Source organism: Mus pahari, chromosome 15, assembly GCF_900095145.1.
Source record: "Mus pahari chromosome 15, PAHARI_EIJ_v1.1, whole genome shotgun sequence".
Classification (NCBI taxonomy): Eukaryota; Metazoa; Chordata; class Mammalia; order Rodentia; family Muridae; genus Mus; species Mus pahari.
In genome coordinates, this window is record NC_034604.1 from 20,300,582 (window position 1) to 20,311,284 (window position 10,703).

At 46.8% G+C, this 10,703-nt stretch overlaps 1 protein-coding gene across 1 annotated transcript in view; it reads left to right on the forward strand.

The window, feature by feature from the left end:
• Nucleotides 1-10,703, forward strand: part of Mocos (molybdenum cofactor sulfurase) — a 48,570-nt gene that overhangs the window by 19,036 nt on the left and 18,831 nt on the right. The window contains exons 6-9 of the mRNA XM_021214997.2: nucleotides 924-1,123; nucleotides 3,263-3,379; nucleotides 5,775-6,200; nucleotides 9,932-10,094. Of these exons, the coding sequence (XP_021070656.1) occupies nucleotides 924-1,123; nucleotides 3,263-3,379; nucleotides 5,775-6,200; nucleotides 9,932-10,094 (906 nt within the window). The remainder of the gene's footprint in view (nucleotides 1-923; nucleotides 1,124-3,262; nucleotides 3,380-5,774; nucleotides 6,201-9,931; nucleotides 10,095-10,703) is intronic.

Below are 10,703 nucleotides of genomic sequence, written 5' to 3' on the forward strand. Positions count from 1 at the left end.
TGTACCGTGGTCACCATCATCTGTACCGTGGTCACCACTGGTCATCTGTACTGTGGTCACCATTGGTCATAGCCAAACAGTTTTGATCATCTCAAACTGAAGCTCTATTCATTAAACAGCATCTGTTCATTCCCTTCTCCCCATTCTTGAGTGACTCCATATCTATTTTCTGTCTATATGAATTTGCCTACTCCAGGCACTTGTTTAAGATCTAAGGAGCATGATAATACCTTTATTCCCTTAGCTTAGCATGCTTTTGTTCATTTGACTAAGTAGGTATACTTAGTTGCTATGCATTATGTTAAAAAAATTTAACCAGTAAGAGCAAAAACATTAACCATTAAGGGCAAAAAATGATTAAAATATTACATACATTTTTTTGCTACTGTCTAATAAAGAGTTTAAATAGTTGAATGTTTAAGTAACTACATGTATGTAACTACAAATATACATGTATATGAATATATCTATGCACACATATATAAGATGCATATAATTATATATTTAAAAGAATGTAACAAGAATTCCTCTGGAAATATTCCATAGAAACAATAAAGACAAACTTATTCAGGGCTGACTTTGGGGCTGAAGAGATATATCCGGGGTAAGGCTGCTCTTCCTGAGGACCTAGGTTCGATACCATGCACCCACATGGCAGGTCACAAGTGTTTATAACTCCAGTCCCAGGGAATCATTCTCCCTGTTCTGGCCTCTGTGGGTACTATACACATCGTTTACAGATAAAACATAAAATGAAATATGAAAAATACATCAACTTTGCCATAGGGAAAGCTATATTTAAAGTCATTAACTGGGGGTCTGGGTTGACCATTTGTAATAAGCATGCGTTAGACAGGAGCGGGTGACTTGTATGTGAAGTCCGTGTCTAAGGCCATGCATGTGTCCTGTGCTCTTGTCCCTAGGCAACATGGTGAACATACAGCAGCACACCTTCGCTCTGGTGCAGTACACCCACTCTGTCTTGTCTTCCCTCCGCTACCCCAACGGGGCCCCTGTGGTGCGCATTTACAGCGATTCTGAGTTCAGCAGCCCTGATGTCCAGGGTCCAATCATCAATTTTAACGTGTTGGATGATGGTGGGAAGATCATTGGCTACTCCCAGGTGGGATTTGACTCTTTGCTTTTTTGGGGGGTGGGGAGGGAGAGTCTCACTGTAGCCCAGGCTGACCTTGCACATGGTTGCACACATAGCATTCCTTCCATCTCTAGCGCCTGTGTGCTGGAATTGCTGGTGTTAGCCACTATACCTGGCTCAAGTCACGAGGTCCAGCTTTTCCTATGTTCTTCTAACTGTCCCTTTTATACCAGCAATGTTCTTGTCTAAACTTGGAAGTCTTTCTGACTCTTGAAATTTTCCTGAAAGTCCCCAGGAATAGCTGTGAGAAAGCCCCAGGCTCCATGGGACAGCCTCACTCAGGGAGATTTCATTGTTTGTACCCAGTCTCATGTAGTCAAGGTTGGTGTAGAACTCACTATTTAGCCATGGATGACCTTGAACTCTTATTCTCCCTTCCTCCTTGTCCTGAGGGCTGGTATTATTCATGTCCACCGCCCTCAGCTCAGGGGTTTACAACTCTCATGGGTACACAATTCTGCTTAAGCTTGCCTGTGTATGTCTTTAGCCTTCTTAGGTAGAGAGAAAGGGTCAGGGAGCAGATGACAACTTGCCTGAAAAGGAAGGCATCTAAATCAGACAGAAAAGCAGAACAGCACAGCTGAGGTCACTTCACGTACCACAGAGATACGTCAGACCACACCACAGCTCTGCTGGCACGAGGTAGAGCCCAGAGCCTCCTTTGTTTATGTGTTTGTTATTTCTAAATAAGCAGCACCAGGAATTCACCCAGCTTCGAAGAAGCCCTCGTCTCTGCCTTAGTTTATGCATGAAATGACTTTAAAGGATCTGTGGGCTGGTTAAAAGTAGTTTCCGCGGTGTACCCTCTGCACGAATTTCCCCCTTGAATCGGGGAAGATGGAGACCACGGTTTGCAGGTTGGGAAGGACTAGAGTTGGAACCGACTCAGCTAAAGCTGGAAGATATTGCTTACTTACCCCGAATGTCCCAGAACATCTGCATCTTCGTTACACCTCAAAAAAAAAAAAAAAGTCTATTACTTAGCGAAGCACTGTGGCATGTTATTCTGGAGGCTGAGGCCAGAGAATTGTTTTGAGCTCAGGAGTTTTGGGTCAGCCAGGGTACATCCTAGAGCCTCCAGGGGGCAGCAGAGACTCACAACACCCGGACTGAGCGAGCAGCAATCCTAATTGAACTTAAAGTTGGAGAAATTTGACCATGGACTTAGATGTCACACAACACCCATATAATGCTTGAGGCAGGTTGTGAGCCAAGCTGGTGCTGCCCTCCTTGGGATCCGCTGAGTGGTCACAGCCCCTGGTGCCCAATGTGAAGGCGTTAGCAATGGCCAACTGTTCACTGTTCTGAGGCTCACTGGAAATACGCGGGCTCTTAGTTTAGACTTCGGTCTGAAGTTGATATTTTCTCAAGTGCACTTCAGCTGGGTAAACTCTGGTTTCTAGAACACTTTACAAATGTGCACAAACCTGTAGATCCTTATCTTAGTTACCTTCCTTGTCATGGTGATAAAATACCTGGTTGAAGTTTTTTCAGGGATGGAGTTTCTTCTCACAGGGAAAGGGATACGGTCCATCACTGAGGTGAGGGGTAGTGGGTGACAGCTCCACGGTGACTGGGGTTTGGGACGGGGTACCTCATGTCTGCACCATTCAGCAGAGGGAGGGAGGAAGGGCTGGATTACAACTTCAAAGGCTCCCATGTTAGTGACCCACTTCCTCCAGTGAGGCCCCAGCTACCAAGGGTCCCACCACTTCCCAGGACAACGCCAACAGCTGGGGACCACGTGTCCAAGCACGTGAACGGTAATCCTATATGACCCTAAAGTTGGAGGAACTTGAACCTGGACTTAGATGTCATATAACACCCACATCATGCTTGAGACAGGCTGTGAGCCAAGCTGGTGCTGCCCAGAACAGCACCTCACTGGGGTCTGCTGCGTGGTCACAGCCCATGGTGGCCAATGTGAAGGAGCATTTATATTTGCAACACAGTAGCCATGGCTTTTAGAACAAGCATCCAGACTCCCATCACTCACCATGTTTTCGTTAGGAAAGAGACGTTCACTGCTGTTCCAGAATTCGGATCCAGGCAGTCACAGCAAAACTTACATTTATGATGTTGACTTCAGGTCACCTTTCTCTCCAGGTGGACAAAATGGCTAGCCTGTACAACATCCACTTGAGGACTGGCTGCTTCTGTAACTTAGGGGCCTGCCAGAGGCACCTGGGGCTAAGTGAAGAGATGGTGAAGAAACATTTTCAGGTCAGTATAAGACCCTGTAGACCGCACAGACTTCAGTCAGCAAGGCTGTGTGGTGGCTGGTCACTGAGCCTGATGGAGACTGCTTCTTCAGGACCACCTTGCCAGGCCCACTCTGTAGATGGACCAGAAAGAAAAGGGGCTGAGAAAATAGAAAGAACTTTTTTTTAAAAAAAAATTACTTATTTATTTTAAGTATATGACTACACTGTAGCTGTACAGATGGTTGTGAGCCATCATGTGGTTGCTGGGATTTGAACTCAGGACCTCTGGAAGAGCAGACAGTGCTCTTAACCGCTGAGCCATCTCTCCAGCCTGAAAGAACTTGATGTTATTAGCTCTGTGGCAGTATGTTCTGATTCATTATTTTGTGAGTAATTTTTAAAGTTACATTACTTTTATGTGTGTGTGTGTGTGTGTGTGTGTGTGTGTGTGTGTGTGTGTAGAGGTCAGAGGACAACTTGCTGAAGCTTGTTCTGTCCTTTTCTTGCAGATCAAATCTAGGTTTTTAGGCTTGGTGCCAAGTGCCTTTAACTCCATGAATTGTCTCAATGGCCTGGGGTTAAAAATGTAACTGAAGAGGGTTGTTAGTGGGAGACATTCAGCTGCATACCCTTGCCCATTCCCTCCTTGGGTACAGCCTCCCAACCACACTTAGCTTCCCTCCAGGCTGGGAGTGTGTGGAACTCTTCCATGACTCCAGGATTCTCCTGCTTCTCCTGCAGTGGAGGTTTTTCACACTGGGAACTCATGGACTGTTTTGAACCCTTTCACAGGATAGTTTCTCAGTTTCTGACAGAACGTCCAACACAAATAGCTCACGTGGGAGGAGCTCATGCTTTGCTCCCGGTTTCAGAGGGTTCAGTCACGGTCACTTGGCCCCAGTGCTTGGGCAGGACATCATGGCAGCGGGAGTGTGGCAGAAGAGAGATGCTGGCTTCCTAACTGACAGGGGAGTAGGAAGCATATAGCCAGACAGGACTCTAAGCACCCTGGAGCAGTGGCCTGCTTCCTGCATCTGGTTCCCACCTCTCAATGTTTCCACAACTTCCCAAAATAGTGCCCACAGATGGGTGGCCAAGTGTCAAACATGAGCTTATTGGGGTGGGGTGGGGCATTCCAGTTTCAAACCATAGCAAGTGGCAAAGAGTCCTATATATTTTGCAATAGTTGATAATTTGAGTTTCTTTTCCTTGCCACTGGATGTGCATGTGCTAAGTCCCAGCTAACAACAACAACAACAATTGTATGTTTATGCATGATATGTGGACACGGGGCACATCTCACATGTGGCGGTTAGAGAACAATATTTTAGAGTTCGTTCTTTCCTTCCACCTTTGCCTAGGTTCCAGGGTTCAAACTCAGGTCACCAGGATTGTGTGGCAAGAGCCATCTCTCCAGACTCTGAGCCAGGTTTTATTTTAAAAAAGAGAATGGGCCTACTACTGGTAGGTCGAACATGCCCCAGTCAAGATAGTCAAATATCTGTGAGTGTATGAGCAGCACACACCGTACTTGTTAAAGGCTTATAAAAAGGGGTTAGGGGTTGGAGAGATTGTCCAGTGGATAAAAGCACTGACTGCGCTTCCAGAGGACCTAGGTTCAAATCCCCGCACCCACCTGGAAGCTCACAACTGTCTGTAACTCGAAGATCTGACGCCTTCACACAGACATACATGCAAACAAAACATCAGTGCACATAGAATAAAAATAAATAAATAAATAAACCAACAATAGATATTTGAAAAAAGGGGGGACACAAAGTTGGTTGGGAGAGTTCAGAGCCTGCAACTCTAGCCATGGTTTGGATGGTGATGGAAGGCCATGTTACATCTCTGTGAGTGTTGGCCTGGAGTAAGGATGTGTCCTGAACATCTAATGCACACACTCCTGTCACCAACACCAGGCCACTGGACTTGGAGATGGAGTGCCCCTGTCTTCCCCATCCTCGTCTTCAATGGCCATGGACAGGTGTTGTGGGCCTTTCTCCTCTCCAAGGGAGCTGCTGTCAGGATGCAAGCTGCCTTCGATACTTAGAGAGGTTGTTTGAGGGAGGCCACTTGGTGTTCTGTCTCAGCCTGGGAACACTGTGAGGTAGAGCCCTTGGTGCTTCTGAAACTTTGGTCTGTCTGATGAGCCCTCTGGGAAAATGCTCTTCATGACACATTGCTGTTACTCTCTTTAAAGGCCCTTGAGCCTGGCATCAGCTTTAGCTCACGGCTGACTAAAGTGAGGCCCAGGCAATGTGTCCCTGGGTCTGCAGAGTAGGAATGGCTTCTCAGATACCCAGCAATTCTGCCTTCCTGAGTTTATTAAAATAAATACAATTTATTAAAATTTTTTTTCCCCAAGTTATCCATGGAGCTTGAACCTGACTGACATATCTGACTGATTCTAGGCGGGTCATGTCTGTGGGGATGATGTTGACATTATAGACGGACGACCCACCGGCTCTGTGAGGATTTCCTTTGGATACATGTCCACTCTAGAGGACGCTCAGGCTTTTCTCAGGTTCATCAGCACTATCTACCTCCACTCACCCAGTGGCCAGCCTGTTCCTCAAGCCAGCAGCAGTGACGCTGGGGTCTCATCCTCAAAGAGTGACTGTCACTCACCTCAGGAAGGTTCCTGCACAGACCCTGCAGTTTGCAATGGCTCCTATCCTGATGCAAACATCATGGACTTGTACCCATCACTGAGCAAAGCCAGCAGCATCCAGCAAACCCCTCAAGACAAAGCTGCAGATATCCTGAATGGGGACCCGGGGTCCCACATTATCACCAACATTTACCTCTACCCCATCAAATCCTGTGCTGCCTTTGAGGTAAGGGCTTTACAGTAAGAAATGGCTGCTTTCTTTCTTTCTCTGAGCACTGTTTCTCCCCCTCACCTTTTTTTTTTTTTTTATGCAGTCTCTCTCTCTCTCTCTCTCTCTCTCTCTCTCTCTCTCTCTCTCTCTCTCTCTCTCCCTTTTGGTTTTTTCAAGACAGGGTTTCTCTGTGTAGCCCTGGCTGTCCTGGAACTCACTTTGTAGACCAGGCCGGCCTCGAACTCAGAAATCCGCCTGCCTCTGCCTCCCGAGTGCTGGTATTAAAGGCGTGCGCCACCACGTCTGGCTTCTCTCTCTCTTTCTCTCTCTCCCCCTCTCTCTCCCTCCCTCCCNCCCCCCNCCTTNCCTCCCTCCCTCCCTCCTTCCCTCCCTCCCTCCTTCTTTCCAAAAGCAAAAGAACAATATAGCAAGTGAAGAAAAGCAGGCAAAACTCAAACCAAATGCCAGAATGTGGTCATTTGGACAGCCCTTTTCCTTCATGGCAGGGATGAGTTTTAAAGTACGATGCTGCTTACAGGGATGCACGTTTCTCTGTGTGTACAGCTGCACGTGTGTATGAAAGGCGTGTACATGTGTACACATACACGTGGAGCCCAGAGGATGATGTTACCCATCATTCCTTCAGTGCCTTCATCTCGTTTGTTGAGACTGAGCCAGTCACTGGCCTGGATCTCTCTTTGTAGGCTTCATGGCTGGCCAGCTGGAGTCAAGTCATTTTCCTGTCCTCGCCTCCCCAGTGCTGGGATTACAAGTAGAAGCCACCACACCAAAGTTACACAGGTCCTGGGGACCTAATGCAGTTTGCTTGCATAGCAAACAGTTCACCAACTGAACTCCCTCTCCAGCCTAGGCCTATCTGAGATGCAAATAAATACGTAGTGGCTGTATCAGTTGACTGCGACTGCAGTGGGATGGATGGATTGACTCTTTGCTGAATCATTTGACACGCCTTGTTTCATCTGACCCTTAAAATGACTGCATGAGAGAGATAGTAACATTATCCCCGGTTCATCATCGTATAGCCCAGGGGACTGGGGTTTAAACAAACACCTTGTCTAGACCACCTGCAAGGATTGGTATGTGGATCTGATGATCCAGGTCCCTGCTCTCATGTGGTTCCTCTCCTCCATCTTCCCTGTGGAAATAAAGTGCAGTGGGGCATTTTGATCCTTGAGTTTAGTATCAATGGAGACAACCAGTGATGGCCCTCAAATATTAGGAAAAACTGCGGCTGTGATGATACCCCCTAAGCAACACATGTACCAACTATTCACAGAGCACTTACATTGTACTAGGTGATGTAGGTAACTTAGAGGTGGAAGATTTTACAGGGGGATGTGCATAGAATATATACAAACACATGGGTTAATAAGAAGAATTTCAACATCCACCAGACCTGGGTGTTTTTAGGGGACCCTGGAGGTAACATTTTGTAGGTACTGAATTATGTCACACACCTGAAGACATGCTGTTTGGGAGATCCTTGCATGGGGGGACAGGTGACTTGCCTTGGCTGGCAGCCAGCCTTAGTTATCTGAAAGTCTTCCCTGTTGTGGCCAACCCGAGGTTTCAGAGGTTCCAGACACCCGAGTCGCTCACGGGCACAATCTCTGGCTCCTCATAAGGCATATGGAGATCATGGTTGCTTCTTGGCCTGTTTTCCAGGGTGGTTCTCTGGGAGCCTGGATGTAAAATGTCTCTCACAGGTCATGTAACACTTCATCCCTGTTGGTGCTGCTGTATTAGGACACCGTAGGATCTTTGGGAGGTAGATTCAAGCTGAAGAAAGTGGATTTTAGATTTACAGCTCAACTCTGCTTCCGTCTCTTCATTGCCTCCTGGCCTGTGGAGATCTGAGCCAGCAGCAACTCACACTTCTGCCACCACAGGCTCAAGCCGTTCCCACCACCATGCCTTCCCCACCGTGGTGGGCTGTACCCTCATACCAGAAGCCCAAACAAACCATTCTTCCTTTCCATTGCTTCCTTACTGGCATTGCTTCCATAATGTCAGGGTTTGGTCACAAGGTGTGTAAGCATGTCAGCGCAGACGCCCTGAGCAGACAGGACCCTGCCTCTCCTTGTTTTCACAGATGGGCTGCAAGCACAGGAGGAACACCGGGACTCTGAGGTTCAATATGGTTGATTTTTCCTTCAATCTATTCTTTTGAGTTTTTTTTTTTTATACTTTTAATTGATTCTTTGTGAATTTCACATCATGCACCCAAGTCCCACTCATCTCCCCATCCTTCCATATCCATTCTCTGCCAGTGTAATTTCCCTCCAAAAGAAAACAAGCAAACACCTCACAGTGGAAGTTGGCAGCATGTCACGGTGTGTCACACAGCATACCCTTTTACCCAAACAGCTTTTCTCACAAATGGTCACTGCAGTGAGTCATGGGTCTGGTTCAAGGCTTCTTCTGACTTCTGTTACACGATCAATACTGGATCCTCACAGGAACTCCTTTTGGATATCTTGACTTCAATCCCATCCTTTTGGTTGTGAATGGCACTGGCTCACGGGATCTAGACGCATAGATATGCTTTGCATTTAAATTCTGCACAAACATGAACAATGCAGGTCTGCTGGTTAATTTTTATTACTGGCTTGCCATGAGCTAGAGTCACCAGAGAGAGGAACTGTCACTTTGGTTTAAAAAACCCAGTCATGTTATGTGAATATGTTTTTGTTTTAATCCCAGGTGTGGGATAAGAGGCTGCTTCACAGCAGGTGATTATGATTTGCCTGGTGCACTAGCAAGGGTGTGATTTTTACCAGCTGCAGATAGTTTAATTCTGGGAACTCTGGCAAGGGTATAAAGGGGAGAGCCCTGAGAGGTCAGTGGCTGATGCTCCTGCTGGTGCTGGTGCTTTTGCTATTGCTGGGTTGCTGGGTTGCTGGGTTGCTGGGTTGCTGGGTTGCTGGGTTGCTGGGTTGCTGGGTTGCTGGGTTGCTGGGTTGCTGGGTTGCTNTTGCTGGGTTGCTGGGTTGCTGGGTTGCTGGGTTGCTGGGTTGCTGGGTTGCTGGGTTGCTGGGTTGCTGGGTTGCTGGGTTGCTGGGTTGCTCTTTTGCTGATTGGGGATATCCTGATTGGGCTTGCACCAAGAAATCTGATGTTCCTAATTAGAAGGAAGTAGTCTAAAGGGGTCTACTCCTCCTTTCCTCTCTAGCCTCCTTTCTCTTCAACCTAGAAGAGAACCTCTTCATCCCCCAAACTGCTCTTGGTCAGCGTATTTGTCATACCAATTGAAACTACGACAGCAAGCAAACTTACACATTTGAAGTGGGCCAATTCAGTGACCATTTCGGTATAGTCACATGTGTACAGTGTAAGGGTACACCTGGACCAGCATCCACTGAAGTGGAAGGCTACACAGAAAGCAGGATCTGTGGGCCCCTCTGGGGAGGGATGCTAACCTTGGGGTAAGACAGAGCATTGCTACTGTAGACTCCTGAATTCTGAATGTTTGCATGCACATACCTTTCCTTATCAGTGGAGAAGGGTGGACACTGTATCTGGAGACTAAAGGGAAGGTCTTGAATTTCCACACTTCCTTTGCAAAGCTCTCTCTCTGTTGTATGTTTTCCTCCTCTCATCCTTTGAGCAGATGCATTGAATTTATGAAGGCCATCTGCATTTGTATAATGATACGGAAGTCTTTAATGTAATGATATGAATAATTTTGAGGAACCCTTACCTAAATCCTCTCTGCTTTTGTTTAGGTGACCAAGTGGCCTGTGGGGAGCCAAGGGCTGCTGTATGACCGGAGCTGGATGGTTGTGAATCACAATGGCATTTGCATGAGTCAGAAGCAGGAGCCACGGCTCTGCCTGATCCAGCCCTTCATTGACCTGCAGCAGAGGATCATGGTCATCAGAGCAGAAGGTGTGAAATGGTTCATTTCCACAGAGAGACCACTGGGGCAGCTTCCATTCTCAGACTAAAAAACAAAACAAAAACCTGATGGCCTCTCTTTTACCAAATGTCAGTGTTATCTTCAAGTAAATGTACCATGTCCGGGAAAGACCAGAAAGGTTGTTTTCTTTTTATCTGGGGGAATTTGTCAGAAGAAACGGGATAAGAGCCTGGGATCTTAGGGTTCTCTGTACTTGCATTCTTTCTCCTTGCCCATCATGCTTTGTGTTTTATGCTTTGTTCTTTCCTCTTGAACACTCAGGGAGAGCTCTGTCCAGTGACTTTCTTAGATGATGGGGGTGTTGAGCATCTACACTGTACAGTTGGCAGCCATTGGTCATATGTGACCACTGAATCCTCAAAAACGTGCCCAGCAGACACCAGAACTGAATTTCAAAACTTATTACATTTTAATTCATCTAAATGGCTACAGTATTCGCCAGCATAGAGACAGAAATTAATACAACACACATCTATGCCATTCAGTTTAGACAATATTTAACATTTGGCTTGCTGGGCAGTGGTGGCACACGCCTTTAATCCCAGTGCTTGGGAGGCAGAGGCAGGCAGATTTCTGAG